Source organism: Ursus maritimus, unplaced genomic scaffold (assembly GCF_017311325.1).
Source record: "Ursus maritimus isolate PB19 unplaced genomic scaffold, ASM1731132v1 scaffold_8, whole genome shotgun sequence".
Lineage (NCBI taxonomy): Eukaryota > Metazoa > Chordata > Mammalia > Carnivora > Ursidae > Ursus > Ursus maritimus.
The window spans coordinates 13,317,590-13,335,032 of record NW_024426996.1 but is presented as its reverse complement, the minus strand read 5'-3'; the positions used below and the strand labels follow the sequence as shown (position 1 = coordinate 13,335,032).

General features: G+C 37.2%; 1 protein-coding gene and 1 non-coding gene across 2 annotated transcripts; both read left to right on the top strand.

Annotated features, from left to right (window-relative positions):
* Nucleotides 1-7,676: 7,676 nt before the first annotated feature.
* LOC103676962 (dentin sialophosphoprotein) lies at nt 7,677-12,911 on the top strand. Its single transcript, XM_008706188.2, has 4 exons — nt 7,677-7,727; nt 8,868-8,954; nt 9,290-10,285; nt 10,944-12,911. Exons 1-4 carry the CDS (start codon nt 7,677-7,679, stop codon nt 12,909-12,911), a joined length of 3,102 nt encoding a protein of 1,033 aa, XP_008704410.2.
* LOC121101614 lies at nt 7,980-8,086 on the top strand. Its single transcript, XR_005833597.1, has one exon. It is a non-coding gene; the product is annotated as a U6 spliceosomal RNA (small nuclear RNA).
* Nucleotides 12,912-17,443: the final 4,532 nt, after the last annotated feature.

Below are 17,443 nucleotides of genomic sequence, written 5' to 3'. Positions count from 1 at the left end.
TGCTTTGCTTCTGCATCTTAGCTATTGTAAATAATGCTGCAATAAACATAAGGGTGCATATATCTTTCTGAAATACTGTTTGCATTTTCTTTGGGTAAATACCCAGTAGTGGAATTACTAGATCATATGGTCATTCTGTTTTTAATTTTCTAACGAACACCCATACTGTTTTTCACAGCGGTTGCACCAATTTACATTCCCACCAACAGTGCCCAAGGGTTCCTTTTCTCCACCTCTTGCCAACACTTATTTCTTGTCTTCTTGATACTAGCCATTCTAACAGGTGTATGGTAATATCTCATTGTGGTTTAGATTTGCATTTCCCTAGATGATTAGTGACGCTGAACATCTTTTCATGTGTCTGTTGGCCATCTGGATGTCTTCTTTGGAAAATTGTTATTCAGTTTCTCTGCCCATTTTAAAGTTGGATTCTTTCATCGAACTTTACATCAAAAACCAGGGATGTACTGTATGGTGACTAACATAATATAAAAAAATATTAAAAACAAAACAAAACAAAAAAAACCCAAAAAGCAATGTTTCCACAGCTAAAAACTATAGTTGTTTCTTAAAACTTAATATTGTATCAATTGCCAACTGCACTGGTCTGCCCACAAAGAGAACCCCTACTCAAGTGCCTTATCCTGGTTTCTGAATCAGTTTCACTTAAAATAATTTGATTTGGAAGGTTCTCTCTGTGTCTATACTTCTATTGCTATCCTTGCCTTAATTTTTTTTCTTGTTTTTTTTTTTTACTTCCACTCTTTAAAAAAATATTCAATTAGCCAACATACAGTACTTGCCTTAGTTTTGACATTTGCCTCAGCTACTGTTTATGCAAATTTAAGAAAACAGGTAGGCAGACAGTTCAAAGTCATGGTTGTAGAGTAGCTACTAGGTTAAGACTTCCATTCCAAACTCCTGGGAATAGAATAACAATCCTAATTAAGGGTTTTTAGATAACTTGCTTAGATAGTAAACTGATGTAGCTCTCTGAACCCAGATCTTAACTTTTAATTAATTGTTTGGTTTCCACAATAAACTGGGGTTTATGTTTCCCTTTGGGAAGCCCTTATTAAAGCCACAGTTTTAACTTCTCAATTTATAGGATTTGAAATGTGTTACTTTTTTCCCATAACAACTTCACTGAGGTATAACTGACACACAATAAATGGTATATATTTAAAGTGTACATTTTGATAAGTTCTGACATATGTATATACCTATGAAACCATCACCACAATTAAGATAATAGAAAGTATCCATCAAAATTTCCTCATGACCCTTTATTATCCCTTCCTTCCACCTTCCCCCTGGCCCATGAAGCCACTGATCTATTTTCTTTTACTATAGATTCAAGTGTATGGTACGCAGAATTTTAAGATGACCCCTAATGGCCCTAATGCCTATAAAATCCCCTCTCCTTTGAGTGTGAGGAGAATGTATAAATATGATGATAAATCATTTCCACTATTATGTCTCATTACGTGGCAAAAGGGATTTGGCAAATATAATTAAGTTGACTAATCAGTCGGCCTTAAGGTAAAGAGATTATTCGGATGAGGCTAACCTAGCCAAATGAGCCCTCTGTAAACAGAGGTATTTTTGGCAACTTGTTAGGCAGCAATAGGAAACTAGTACAGATTTTGGTACATGGAAGTATGGTGCTGTCACAAGAAATTCCTAAAATGTGGGATTGGCTTTAGAATTTGCCAGTGGATAGAGGCTGGAAGACTGTTAGTAGAAATACAGATGTTGAAAATGCTGCTGGTATGGTCTTAGAAGGAAGTGAGAAAGGCTTTAATGGAATCTGGAGGAAAGAGAATTCTTGTTATTCCCATGGAGGAAAGCTTGACAGAAAGCTTAGCAGAATTGTGTCCCTCAGTTATGTGGGAAGCAGAACTTGTAAGCAATGAACTTGAATAAACAGTTACAGAGATTTCTAGGCAAAGTGTTGAAGATGCGGCCTGGCTTCTTGCTGCCTATGGTAAAATGCAAGAGGACAGAAATACATTGAGAACTGTTACACAAAAAGGAACCAGCATCTGACAATCACTGAGAATTTTTTACCTCCCCAATATCAAAAGATGCTAAAATTAAGAGATTCACAGCCAGGAAAGCATGATCCAAGAAAAAGGCTGAGGGTGTGACTCTACAACCCTTTGCTGAAACCTGGGAAAGTTATCCAAAGATCAGAGTATTTATTCATAAGAGACTAAGAGTGTTCCTCACAGATCTTTTTACTCAAACCAGAGGTCTTCCAAATAGTTGCAGGGCATTGTCCTTTAGCCATCTTAGCAAAAGCCATAAGGATTTTGTGGAAAGATCTGGGGATATGACTTTTGTATGACTGAGTGAACTCTTGTGAAATCAATGGAAGCCTTCTTAAAAAATATTTATCAGTGGAGATGCTGACAGCTTAAAGTGGCAGAGAGAGTATGAAATGAGAAAAGGCTGCTGGGGCAAGGTTTTTAACTATGAATTTAACTTCTTTAATAAATATGGGGCTATTCAAGTTATCTATTTCTTCTTGAGTGAGCTTTGGTGTTTTCAAGGAGTCTATCCATTTCTATAAGTTGTTGAATTTATTGGCAAAAGTTGTTAATAGTATTCCCTTTTTATCTTTTAATATCTATAGAATCTGTAGTATTTTCATCTCTCTCATTTTTTATATTGATAATTATGTCTTCTCTCATATTACTCTGATTAGCCTGATTAGTCTTACAAATTTTACTGAACTTCTCAAAAATCCAGCCCTTGGTTTCGTTGATTTTCTATCTAAAGTTTTTTCTATTTTGTTGATTTCAGTTCTGATTTTTATTATTTCCTTTCTTTTACTTAATTTGAATTTAATTTTTTTAAAAAAATTTTGTGGTTACTTAAGGTGGAAGCCATAGTCATTGTTTTGAGAACTTTTTCTTTTCTAACACAGGAATTTAGTGCTATTAATTTCCCCGTAAGAAGTGCTTTAGTGACATCCTGCAAATTCTGATAAATTGTTGTGTTTTCATTTTTATTTAATCTAATATATTTTGAATTTCTCTTTGGTTTCCTCTTTTACCCACTGGTTATTGAGAAGTATGTAATTTAGCTTCCAAATATTTGGGTTTTCCAGAGATCTTTCTGATATTGACTTCTTTTTTTTTTTCTGTTATTGACTTCTAATTTAATTCTTTTGTGGTCAGTAAGCATACACTGTATGACTCAAATCTTTTTAAGTTTATTGAGCTTTTTGGGGGTCCTAAGAATATGGTCTATCTTGGTAAATATTCCACCTGCTTTAGAAAATAATGTTTATTCTGCTGTAGTTGGAATGAAGTATTCAATAAATGTTAGTTAGATCAAGTTGGCTGATATTTCTTTTTAAATCTTGTTATCTGCAATGATTTTCTGCCTACTAGTTCTATCAATTATTGACATATTATTAATTCAAGTTAAATGAAAAGGAAGACAGTTTTAGCTCATTAATCTGCCCTGGTGTCTCTGTGTGACAGAAGGTGTAAAGTTGCTCCTAGGAGTGACTTAGGACTCCTTAAAATTTGGTGAGGCCCTTTAAGGCCCCCACATAAACATTCTGTCTAAATAAAAACAAAGTGCTTGCTATGAAAACACAGCTTCATGGCAAATTCTCTTTCCATTCCCTTCATTCCTCTTCAAACCTTACTGTATTCCCTGTAATAGTTTTTTTTAATAATTATTTTTTATTATGTTATGTTAGTCACCATACAGTACATCCTTAATTTTTGATGTAAGTGTTCCATGATTTATTATTTGCATATCACAACCAGTGCTCCATGCAATATGTGCCCTCCTGAACACCCATCCCCGGCCTATCCCAGTCCCCCACCCCCTCTGCTCTGAAGCCTTCAGTTTGTTTCCCAGAGTCCATAGTCTCTCGTGGTCCTGTAATAGTTCTGTATACAAATTCTGGAGTTTCCACTGTTGGTAGTGGTATATTAGTGCTTTTATGGGGTTCACATCCTTTGGTATAATAATATAAAAAAAAGATTGAAATATTCTTGTAAGTTCTGAAGAAGTACATGGAGAGACATAGATTGTCAAGTTTTTGAACACAGAAATTCGACAAATGGTTTAGGAATTACCTGCATTATGGCATACATCTGGGATTCAGGACAATGGAGAGTTCAAGGTAGCAAAACTTTCTGCTAAAAATACTGTCTGGGTTTCTGTTTTATCCCTTACTGCTGACACAAATAACTGAGAGATAACTGAGAGCTAAATCTATTGTCCTTAAGCACTTTTGCACATTTAGCTATCTTACAATAACTTTTGGTATTCTGAATATCTATTTTTAAAATTTAGTTTGAATACTACTAAATTGATACATTTTTAAGCCTCACATGACTGTTTATTTAGGTCAGAGAGATTTCATGCAAGTTACTATTTATATATGCTAAAGACCTCTCAGGCAATGTCAGGCTGTTGCATGTGGACAGTTTCTTGAATTATAGCACAGAAACTTTAATACCTACCTCAGGAATGATAGGAGTCTTAAATAGGCAGTCATATTTACTAAAGAAACCTAGAGTTTTCTTAGATTGCCAACCTTAGTAAGACAAGAAATGTCAGGGTGATAGAGTTTAAGTGGCTCTTTTCAGATATGTTACACTGATTCTCTATATTTAAGATGCAAAACAGCCTTCCAGGAGCTATTTAATTAAGTGAAAGTAAGTCTAGTCCCTTTGGAACCGAATGGTTCAGTGAGCAAATACATGTCAGTATGTGAAGGAAGTGGGGGAAGTTATTATGTGCTTCATAGACATGGTGACACTTTATAACCCCATATCAGGGATCCTAAACAGTGATTGGTTGAGAAAATTATCAAACTGAGTTTAAATTTCAGCAGGTACAAAATCGTCATGCAAAAGTCCAGGACAGTGAGCCACTCTCAGTCTTCAAAGCGAAAGATAAGAAATCCTGGATTTTCAAAGTCCCTTTGAAGGCTTTTAAGGTAAGATAAAACATCCTCTTTACTCAGAACCAACTGACTCCTGTAGAAATTTTAATTTCAGAGAAGAAGCTGACTTGATTTTAGGAAGTGAATAACCCTTATGATTAGATTTTTTTCTTTCCCTTTTGACTTGGCAAATCAAGACTATGTGTTAAAAGATAACAAACAGAAAATTATATGGTAAAGGATGCTAATTCCATCTAGCAAAATATTGGATCACTGAAGAACAGGAATTTTTTTACAGCCACTATGTTAAAATATCAGTTGCTAATAGAAAAAGTATATATAAGATGAAGCAAATATTGTAAATCTAAAATATAAACAATGAAATGAGTAATTAGAATATTTTGCACATAACTCACGATAACTCCATTACTGTTATTTTTATCTACAAAACCATCTTTAAGAATCTTGAACCTAATTAAAGACATTTTTTAGTCTTACCATTGCAATATAAGATGTGATGGCATTTGATAAAAAAGTAAAGAAACAATCTCTTCCTCTCAAATAGAAACAATAGTGATATTTAAACACTGACTCAGAAAATAAACATGGATTTGGGAATTTTATTCAACACATTATGGTACATTTACTTCAAAGCCTGGCTAATCCACTCGGTGATAAGCTCCATGAGGGTAGGGCTCTAATCTATTTCCAGGGCTCAGTATCTGGTCCATTCAACATTAGGTCTTCAAATGTTGAATGAATGACTGCATCCCAGTTTACATTTAATTTTTTGGTCCCTGAACAATCAACCTTCAGCCTAAAAGATCAGTTTTCTTGCCAACTGACATGAGGGTTTTTAAAGCTAGATTAAAATACTTCTACTTAGGATATCTGGAGATTCTAACCTCTATCACATACTTTTTCTGTTTCACAATATCATAACAGGTTTAGAAAATGAAAGAGGTTTCAGGCTGACAAAACTGGGGCCATTTCTATAAAAGTCTTCTGGGCTATTTACTTACCTGTGAATACAGTGGCAAGCATCACAGTGCCCTATGCAATCGTTCTGGAGTGGGTCTGAAAGAGAACCGAAGTGGTCAGATTGCTGGATTGCAGTTTAGAAATGGGAAGCACATAACTGTGACCTTCACTACAGGTACCTTTCTAGGACACCATGGTTCCTCCAAATCAGCGTGGACCAGCCTTCAGCAGAGTCTGTGTAATAATTACGTTTGGTACTGCAAAGTACCGTATAACCCCTGCTTACTAAATCGCTGTCCTTCAACATCCATGCCCCAGAGTTCTGCCTTATACTTGCCCTGAGGTCACTTCAGCTTCATTTTTAATCCACAGGATTTTTGGAGGAGGTCTAGCTATTCTTGGCTTTCTACTGGATAGCCATAAGAGTAAGCCTTTTTTCCCCCCTCAGAAATCATGTCCTCTCTTCTGTAAGGAAATGCCAATATTTCTATGACAGTTGATATTCGCTAAGATTTTATTGTTTCCATTATAAACATTAAATTCAATCAAAGCTATTCTATGACATGCATTATTATAATATATAAACTCAGTGGGAGTTCATGAAATAGAAGTAAAACTCTTTCTTCCCTTCTGTGGTAACAGTATCATTACACCAAGAAATCCAATTTTCTGTAATAGCAATTTAAAATTTTGATTCACATGGACTATGGAATGCCTATGCCAATGTATCAAAATATATATTATACCATTTCTGAATATGAATTCTCACAGGAATAAAGGATCATATTTTTAGAGGCTCCACATAATAATTGCTATCGCTTATAAAGGGATGGCTAAATACCCAGAACAGTGCTAGGTATGCTTCTACTAATAAGTATTTATTCACCAACAATATTCATAAAACATCTCTTTCTGTGCTATGTATTGGAATATAGTGATCACCAACACATTCTCCTAGGCTTCAGGAGCTCTCAGTAGGTCAGAGGAACGTATAACTAAGGAGGTTATGTTAAAACAGTGCAATATGCTACCAGAGGTTTGCAGACACTGCTGGGTGTAAAAAGGATAGAGACACCAAATGCCCTTTGACAAGGAGTCAGAGAATGCTTCTCAGAGAAGATTCTTCTGCTAAGGTAACTGGGATAATTCCGAAGTGTAGGCATTATTATCCCAGATGGAGGAAACAAAGGCTTAATAAAACTATTTAAATTTCTCAAGTTCACACGTCAAGGATCAGAGGTAGAACTTGAATCTAGGTCTCTAAATCCAAACTTCACGCTCCTTCCATTAGCCGAGGCTCCTTGACGCTACTAGTAATTTCTTCCCTTTACAGTGTCCTATTGTGTGGATTTCGGGTGGAGATGATAAATGATTAATCTTTTAGCGATAATCTTAGAATTAGTTAATACTTGATTAAAATTATTCAGAACAAATGTTATCACCATCAAGAATAGCAAGACCAAGTTATGGTTGTGCCCTTCGTAAGTACATGGCTGTGCCCCTTCATTGATATAGGCAGAAAAAGTCCAGTTAGCTCCCTCAGTGCTGAGCCTGATGATGCCCCCGGCATGTCTCTGTGAGCACTCCGGGTATGTTCTGTAACACTGCGTCCTGATAGCCTTCTTCTCATGTTGGAAATATATTCCTTGCCCAGGAAAAAGTCGAATGCTAATTGACCAAAATAATACCTTACCATGGTTATCATCTTTCGCTTTATAAGTAATTTTGTGCTGTCCTTTTTTCTTTAAAAACAGACTGATTAATATTCCTAAAGAAAATGAAGATAATTATATATTTTTGCATTTGGGCAGCAGCATGGGCTATTCCAGTAAGTATGTATTCCTCAGAAAATCTCACTTTGTTCTCTCTTTTAACCTAACATTAAATAATATATATTTCCTTAAGACTTTGAAGATAAGCTGTGCCTAAACATTTAGATTTGCATGAAAGACTTTACAAGATATCTTTGGGGGGGGGGTCTCAACAAACCCAAATATTCAGTCCAATTCATGCTCCCATTCCTCTAACTGAAACTCATGTCTTGTCAGATGGATTATTACTTTTAAAATTTATTCAGATTGTGTTTACTTTGGCAGCACATATACTAAAATTGGAATAATACAGAGAATATTACCATGGCTCTTGCACAAGGATAACACACAAATTTGTAAAATTCGTTCAGATTAATTTACATTCAAAGCCCAAAAGTCATGGAGACTTTAGCCATCTTTGCTCATGCCTATGAATTTCATTATAATATCAATGAAGCCTACATTTTAAAGGGAGTTTTCAAGCAATGAAAGTAGGAAAAAATAAGATTTTTTTCAGCAGAGGAGAAAATTAATGTTTCCGACAATTATTTTTTTAATGCTCATTGGGGAAAATTTGGTATATACAGATAAACACCAACAAAGAAAAAATTAGGAAAATTAAACCATTTGTAATTATATTACCCTGCTATGGGTAACTTTTTGGTATATTTTCATAATACCAATTTGGTATTTATGCAGTTGAGAATTTTCTCAACTATTTCAAATGTACTCCTGAAGGACAGAAGTAGCATATTACTTGATTTTGTTTCTGCACTGGCTCTGGTCATACATGCTATTTTTTTAGGGATTTGGCCAGGATTATACTTAACGTGGGTCTTGTGTTAGTGTGGGAGGTTTGTACAGAAATACCAAAGAGCTATCTCCTCATTTTTATAAAAGACAATCTTCTTGAGATATTTGGTCTGGTTAATATCAATAAAATTGGTAATACCATTGTGAAAAGTATCTGTACGCCCAGTTTAAATTCTACATAAGTTGTGTAACAAGCCTGATTAGATCACACTTTGGCCTTTGCATTATATATTTTTTCTTCATTTAGAGAAAAATGTGTGTCTGCATGTATGTGTGCACGTGTGCATGCATGGATGTACACAAAATTAGAATGTTTTCAATTTCCAATATTTTCATTTTGGTAGGTTCCTCAAATCAAGCCACTGGAGAGACATGCTGTTGACAAATCTGCAAATTTAAATCTTCTAGAAAAAGCAAAAGTGCTAATACAGGTATAGGATATAAAATGTGTTTCTAAGCTGTTTTTAAATTCTATTTAAAAATTGTTTATTTGTTTATTTATTTATTTATTTATTTAAGAGAGAGAGAGAGAGAGAACATGAGTAGGGGAGGGGCAAAGGGAGAAGCAAACTCCTCCCTGAGCAAGGAGCCTGACACGGAGCTCCATCCCAGGACACTTAACTGACTGTGGGAGATGCTTAACTGACTGTGCCACCCAGATGCCCCTAAATTCTATTAACTTCCAGAAAACTGATGCTTATCTTTTCAATTTGTTTTACTTCAAGATGGTATCTACAAATTATTTTGAATTGTTTCTCTTTTCCAGGATGAGTTAAATGCCAATGATACCACCAAAGAAAGTGGTGTCCCCCATGAAAATGAAAGAGGAAGGCAACAATATACCAAAGATGGTTACAAAGAAGAAAGAAATGGCTCTGAGTGGGTAGAAGTAGGAGGGAAAAGTTCTTTTACACATTCCATGTTAGTAAATGATGAGGGGAATAGTGAGGATCAAAATGGGGTCACAGGAAAACCAGAAACATATGGTTATGATGGGATACACAAAATAGAAGGTAGCACCACAGCAAATGGCATCAGGGGACAAATAAGCATCATTGACAATGCAGGAATAGCAAATGGGAGCAATATTAATAGAAATACTGACAAGAATTTAAACAATGGAGGCGATGTTGGAGATGCAAGTCAGAGTGAGAATGCCACTGTTGTCCAAGAAGATGACCATCAAATAGCTGAAAGCAATAACAGTACAGGCCATGAAGATGAAATAAATAGGAATTCCTGTAGAAATGAGGGTGATACAAGTGAAATGACACCTCAGAAAGAAAGTGAGGGAAATGGGAATCAGGAGGCAGGAGTAACACCAGGGGGAAGTGGAGCTGGCAATGGAGAAGGTGCTGGCCTGGATAATTCTGATGGGAGTCCTAGTGGGAATGGAGCAGATGAGGATGAAGATAAGGGCTCTGGCGACGATGAAGGTGAAGAAACAGGGGATGGAAAAGAGGGCACTGATAACAGCAAGGGTCAAGAGGGTCAGTCTCATGGAAAAGATGACAACGATAATAGCTTAGGTCAAAATTCAATTAGTAGTGAAGATGATGGGCCTGAAGACAAAGAAGATCCCCATCACATCGATGGAGACAACACCTCCAAGAGTGAGGAGGATTCCGATGGTATTTCCAAAGACAAAGGTAGCCCAATAATAGAGGACATACAAAAGCCCAATTACAGAGAAAACAAAGCTGTGGAAAAGAAAATCACTGATGAATCAGAGCCAGGTGCCACTGGGAAGAGCCAACATAAGGTTAGTTTGTGAAGCTGCTTTCTTTCAATGGCAGTTTAAATTCTCCCCCTCCATTCACTGATGGTAATACAAAAATAAATCATAAAAAGCATTCATCTATTTTTGCACCTACACTACCTGAATATTTAATGGGAAGTTAGAGTCCTTATTAGATTCTGATACAGAACAATTTTTTAAAAAGATTTTATTTATAAGTGGGGGGTGGGGGGAGAGACAGGGAGAGGGAGAAGCAGACTCTTTGCTGAGCATGCAGCCTGATGTGGGGCTCGATCCCAGGACCCTGAGATCATGACCTGAGCTGAAGGCAGACACTTAACTGACTAAGCCACCCAGGTGCCCCCAGAACAATTTTAAAAAACAGACATTTCTGAAAATTTGGTTACAATTCTGTAAGTCTAATCCTAATAACTAATGCACCATGTAACTATTCACACAAGTTCCTACTGAGTAAAAATGTGAATGGCTTGTTATATAATCTAAACACCAGACTTCTCTCAAGTGAATAAAGCATATTTTTTTACAAACAGAAGTTTATGAAGTACTGGAAGCTGAACTTCTGTTTCTCTGGTCACATGCCCCAGTCTGTCTTTCTCAGACAAATGCAATTTTGCAGCACACCATCCACTAACTAATTGTTCTTTTCTCCACCTTTCTACAGGGAATAGAAATGGAAGGTCCCAGTAGTGGCAACAGAAACAATATTACCAAAGAAGCTGGGAAAGTCAGTGAAGATAAAGAGAGTAAAAGACAACAAGGAATGGTCATGGGCAAAGGAAATGTCAAGACACCAGGAGAGACTGACAACATACAAGGACCTGGTCCAAAATCAGAACCTGGAAATAAGGTTGCACACGGCAAAACAGGTAGTGATAGTAATAGTGATGGATATGACAGTTATGAATTTGATGACAAATCCATGCAAGGAGATGATCCCAACAGTAGTGATGAATCTAATGGCAATGATGATGCCGATTCTGAAGGTGACAATGACAGCAATAGCCGAGGAGATACTGGTTATAACTCTGATGAATCAAAAGATAATGGCAATGAGAATGACTCAAATGGAGGAGGTGGTAATGACAGTGATAGCACATCAGATGCTAACGATAGTGACAGTAATGGCAATGGTAACAACGGGAGTGATGACAATGGCAAATCAGACAGCAGCAAAGATAAATCAGACAGTAGCGACAGCAGTGACAGCAGTGACAGTAGCAACAGTAGCGACAGCAGTGACGGCAGCGACAGCAGTGACAGCAGTGACAGTAGCGACAGCAGTGACAGTGACAGCAGTGACAGCAGCGACAGCAGTGATAGCAGTGACAGCAGTGATAGCAGTGACAGTAGTGACAGCAGTAACAGCAAGTCAGACAGCAGTGATAGCAGTGACAGTGACAGCAGTGACAGCAGTGACAGTAGTGACAGCAGTGATAGCAGTGACAGTAGTGATAGCAGTGACAGCAAGTCAGACAGCAGTGATAGCAGTGACAGCAGTGATAGCAGTGATAGTAGTGACAGTAGCGACAGCAGTGACAGTAGTGACAGTAGTGACAGCAGTGACAGTAGTGATAGCAGTGACAGCAAGTCAGACAGCAGTGATAGCAGTGACAGCAGTGATAGCAGCGACAGTAGTGATAGCAGTGACAGCAAGTCAGACAGCAGTGATAGTGACAGTAGTGACAGCAGTGATAGCAGTGACAGTAGTGACAGCAGTGATAGCAGTGACAGCAAGTCAAACAGCAGTGATAGCAGTGACAGTAGTGACAGCAGTGACAGCAAGTCAGACAGTAGTGATAGCAGTGACAGTAGTGACAGCAGTAACAGCAGTGATAGCAGTGACAGTAAATCGGACAGCAGTGACAGTAAATCAGACAGTAGTGACAGCAGTGATAGCAGTGACAGTGACAGTAAATCAGATAGCAGTGATAGCAGTGACAGCAGTGACAGTAAATCAGACAGCAGCGACAGCAGCAACAGCAGTGACAGTAAATCAGACAGCAGTGACAGCAGCAACAGCAAATCAGATAGTGACAGCAGTGACAGTGACAGTAAATCAGACAGCAGTGACAGCAGCAACAGCAAATCAGATAGTGACAGCAGTGATAGTGACAGCAGCGACAGCAGCAATAGCAGTGACAGTGACAGCAGCGACAGCAGTGACAGTGACAGCAGTGATAGCAGCGACAGCAGTGACAGTGACAGCAGCGACAGTAGCGACAGCAGCGACAGCAGTGACAGCAGCAACAGTGACAGCAGTGACAGCAGCAACAGCAGCGACAGTGACAGCAGCGATGACAGCAGTGACAGTAGTGATAGCAGCGACAGCAGCGACAGCAGTGACAGCAGCGACAGTGACAGCAGCGACAGTAGCGACAGTAGCGACAGCGACAGTGACAGCAGTGACAGCAGCAACAGCAGTGACAGTGACAGCAGCGACGACAGCAGTGACAGTAGTGATAGCAGTGACAGTAGCAACAGTGACAGCAGCAACAGCAATGACAGTGACAGTGCATCTGACAGTGATGAGAGTCATAGCAAGAGCAAGTCTGGTAATAGCAACAATGGAAGTGACAGTGAGAGTGACAGCGAAGGCAGTGACAGTAATCACTCAACCAGTGATGATTAGAAAAGAAAAACCCACAAGATTTTTTTTCTGGAAAAGTCTAGTGAATAATTGATAGGAAATGAAGATTTCCAAGGAAGGAAAGAAAAGGGAAGACATAGAAGAAGCTAACATTCGTAGAAACAATGAGAGGAATAGTCAAATTGCCAGATTTGGAACCAAGTCCCTACACCCTCAGGAGAGAATCTGAATTGCAGGACCTTTGGTAGGTGCATATTAAATCACATTCTGAAAAGATTTTTAAAAAGTGTACATCTAAACATAAAAAGGAACAGTTAAATATTCTTTAATACTTTACACAGAAACCTCAAGTAATCACGTACTATATGATAACTTTGATTTAAACACCAAGTGCTTCAGGGAATGTAGCAAGTAAACACATCTTATAAACAATCTGTGGCATTGCCTTAATCTTTCAGTAATTATACATTCTGGATAGATGGTCTGCTTACTGCTGAGTAAAAGACGCTGTTACCATGATATCCAGCTTGGCTACTGATTCATTTGCTTGTTCTAAGGAAGAAATAAACTTGTAACATGAAAAAGAAATGCAACGATTGAACCCATCTGGACCATGGGAATAATCTTTGTAATTATTGAATAGAGTAATTACAAATTAGAAAAAATTTAAAGAGTGCTAGACAGAAAATAATTCAGAGGCTGGTTTAAATAACACAATCTGATGTACAGTATTACATTCCTGCAAAGCACCGGAAATTTAGCATAATGTCCCTACAACTATTGACAAAATTGATGCAGTGCTTAGAACAGTGTCTTGCCTCCAGTAGCCACTTTCCAAATATTAATAAACAAATGATTCATGAATGGAGGACTCTAAAGGGGGTTTTACTTTTTGAACTCTGTTCAAGAGCTCTGTTCAGTGGAATCAGCATTTGTTTTCCATCTTATGTCAAACTTGGTTCACATTTCCCTTTTAAACCCTCGCATGTCAAAACTTCCAAATCAGACCCTGAGACACACTTCTCACTGTTAATCTCTTTAATAAAGCCAACAGTTGCTGGTAGGTAATGCTTTGGAAATTACTCTTTTTTGAGAGTTATATAATGCAACTAAAATCTAAGCATGGATTGTTCTGCTCTTGCATGAATGAGGGTAATTCTTAGTTTCGAGATGAAGCCCAAACCCTAGAACATGAGGATTTTAAAGATGTATGCAACTAGAGTGTGACATTTAATAGGGTGGAGGTAAAATTTATTATCCATACTAATATACTTTGGAGAGTGAAGGGGGTGCTATCAATAATTACTTGGGGACAGAAGGTGTAAATTGGGATTGTTCAGGGATACAGGGAGATACAATAGACATTGCCATAAACCTTTAAGGTATTTTTCAAGATTTGGTAGAGATGATTTTAATTTCCCTCTTTTTCCATTTAGACAGTTATTTTATATTTGTTCTAATTCAAAGGTAAAAATCTATGTAGTGAAGTTCTGAATGCAATTTCTTTGATGCTAATTTTCAACTAGTCATAAGTTGCCAATTTATTTTTGAATATTAGGCATATTTTATACAGAGTTTCAGTAGTTTTTTTTCTTACCTTCTTTCTCGTTTAATCCAAGTTTCTTAGTTGAGATCAATATTACAAGGAATATTGCTGAAAGCTTTATGATAACTCATAATACTGTAACATTTCAGGTTTCTACTATATCATAATCATGTAAATGACTCCAAAGTTCTTTCCTTAAAATATGCTCTAGATTTTTAACTCCCTTAGGCTTCAGGATTTTTTTGGTCTTTTTTTTAATTTGTGAAGTGTGACTTCTAGTACTTGTCTCACCTATTTTAAAAGGTTGTGATGAGCTTAAGTCAGGCAATGGATGTGAAATTCCTTGTAAATTGTACAAGATATGTAAATTAAAGAGATAATGAATTTTGGTGTTATAATAAACATCTATTTATGTGATTATTCACAAGGAAAACTCTCTTAATCTTAGTGGGTTTGCAAGTACTTATTCCTTCCAACACAAGTAATATATGTATATACACAAAATAAAAATTTCAAATACTATGAAAATTTATAAAAAATATTAAATCTTCATCATCCCAGCTTCCTAGTCCTCTACTTCTCTTCTTTAGAGGTGGTTCCAATTACTAATATCTTGTGAAACTTTCCAGAAATATTCTATGCACATATAAGCACATATGTTCCCCTTTCAAAACACACGGAAGTCTAAGATACACCTTGTGCTTATCTTACTCTTTTTAACGTAAGAGTATACCTTGAGTATTGGTTCATAGCACAGATTGACATTTTCTCCCCACAGTTGTGTTGTATTTTATTTTATGAACTGCCATAGATATTTAATCTGTCCCTTTTTTCCATAACTTCCTAAGCCATTTCTGGTCCAATGAGCCTCTGCAGGTAAATAACATGAGTCAATAACCCAAGCTGGATAAATTCCCAACCAGTACTTAGAAAGGCTTCACTTTAGGAAGTATTTGGAAGGATAAAGGAGATGCTCAGAATCTAGGGCTGATGTCAGAAACAATGAACGAAGACTATGATCCTGATATTCTTAGATAATATTTACATTGACCTTTGGATTTTTGAGACAAAAATAAAGGTGACCCTCTAAAAGGACATCTCTAGAGTAGATCCTTCAAATACAAGAAATCTGGTATTACAAAACGAAATCTGTTTTGCTATTTTCTGGAATGAGATTAGTAAGCTATCTGCTAATATTGCCCATGCGAGCAGTATTTCTTAAATGGCAGGTTGCCACTCATTTAGTAGGTCATGTTGTCAATTTAGTGACTCATGCCCTACATTTTGTAAGATCAAAGAATAAAAAGGAAAAACCTCAGTGCATCATATGTAGTATTTTATGAAACCTGACAATATTTACCTCTACATACATATGCACACACACAATATGTCTAAATATGCATATTCTAGGACATGATGTAAAATATTGTTCTAACTCATTGTAGTAAAAAAAGATTTGAAAGCCACTGGTTTAGAAAGCATTATAAAACATTGCTGCTAGTAGTCATTTCTTTTTTTTTTTTAAAGATTTTTATTTATTTATTCGACAGAGATAGAGAGAGCCAGCGAGAGAGGGAACACAAGCAGGGGGAATGGGAGAGGAAGAAGCAGGCTCATAGTGGAGGAGCCTGATGTGGGGCTCGATCCCGGAACGCCGGGATCACGCCCTGAGCTGAAGGCAGACGCTTAACCGCTGTGCCACCCAGGCACCCCTGCTAGTAGTCATTTCATATTTACTTTTCTCTTTATAAATCTGTAAGTTTCTTTCCCATTTTGAAGAGGTGTTTAAAAAAGAAAAGAAAAGAAAAGAAAAAAAAGAGAAGAGAAGAGAAGAGAAGAGAAGAGAAGAGAAGAGAAGAGAAGAGAATTTGGCAGTGGCGGGGGGGGGGGAAGTGTGGTGCTGGGGGATGGGTTTCTGGATATTTGTGCTACAGTAAAAGAGCCTAGGTAACACTGTCACTCTTTTGAACAAGAGGCTGTCATGGTGGTGCTGGTGACTTTACTGGGGATTCATGATTTCTTTTGGGTTGCATGGGTAACTCCATATCTGGCTGAGATGAATGATCTTAAAATTGACTATCATCATTTGTCTTATCCTTTCCACTTAACCCAGAAATTCCTTCTGCACCTGCTCATACCACAAATCAAGAAATGTAGTAAGGATTTTGTTTGTTTATGAAAATACATTTCTTAAAAGAGGTTACAAAAAGATAACCTTTAGAGAGTCATACCTAACCATATAAATACATTTTAAATTATTAACTGAAATGGGATTTCCCAGAAGTCAAGATTGCTTTATGGTTTGTAATGGAAGTTTTGAAAAACTTTAGACCAAAATAGCTAGGCACAATTTTCCTCTCCCTAAAAGGAGCAGGAACAGAATAGAATAGTTCAGTCATAGATGAAAATATCATTGTGTTCTCACAGTGGTCCATTCACTGCTGCTAGCAAGCAAATCCTCTAGAGGATGAAACAAGTCAACAACACAATGTTCCCAACAGGGCTCTTGGGTTCATATGATAAAAAATAAAAGTCAATTCCTACAGGGCTCTCATGTAGCTTAGAAAAATGGTATAAAGTTTAAAGATCACAAATGTTAGACTCTGTGTGTTTTCTATTATTAGTTTGCACAGTCCCAACTCTGCTGAAACACTGTATTTACAGAGAGCTGTATCAGAAGGTCCTTTCTTACTCCCAAGTCCGTTATTTTGGCCTTTGCCACTGGTTATACCCCTCCCCCCCTTACCCTTTCCTTCTTTTACTCCTTAGTATTTTTTCCTTCAAAGAGATGAAAAAATTGTGGCGAGGCAATGCTTTGTCCTTTGCAGAATTTAATTCCTGGGTCTCTCTCTGTGTGAGGCCCCACACAAACTCCGTAGTCAGGAACTGCTAGGCTTGAGTTTGTATCGCTGGCCCTTTCTCCTGCTCCCAGATTTCAGTCACAACTAGCTGGGACCCAGCTCTCAGTCCTTAGTACTTTCCTTAGTTGAAACCACGGAATCTTTCCTTGCTATCCCAACTCCATCTC

Coding starts and splice junctions, on each gene's coding strand:
- LOC103676962 (XM_008706188.2), top strand. CDS start 7,677: ATGAAGATAATTATATATTTTTGCATTTGGGCAGCAGCATGGGCTATT. Junction 7,728..8,867: donor CAGCAGCATGGGCTATTCCA/GTAAGTATGTAT, acceptor TCATTTTGGTAG/GTTCCTCAAATCAAGCCACT. Junction 10,286..10,943: donor CTGGGAAGAGCCAACATAAG/GTTAGTTTGTGA, acceptor ACCTTTCTACAG/GGAATAGAAATGGAAGGTCC.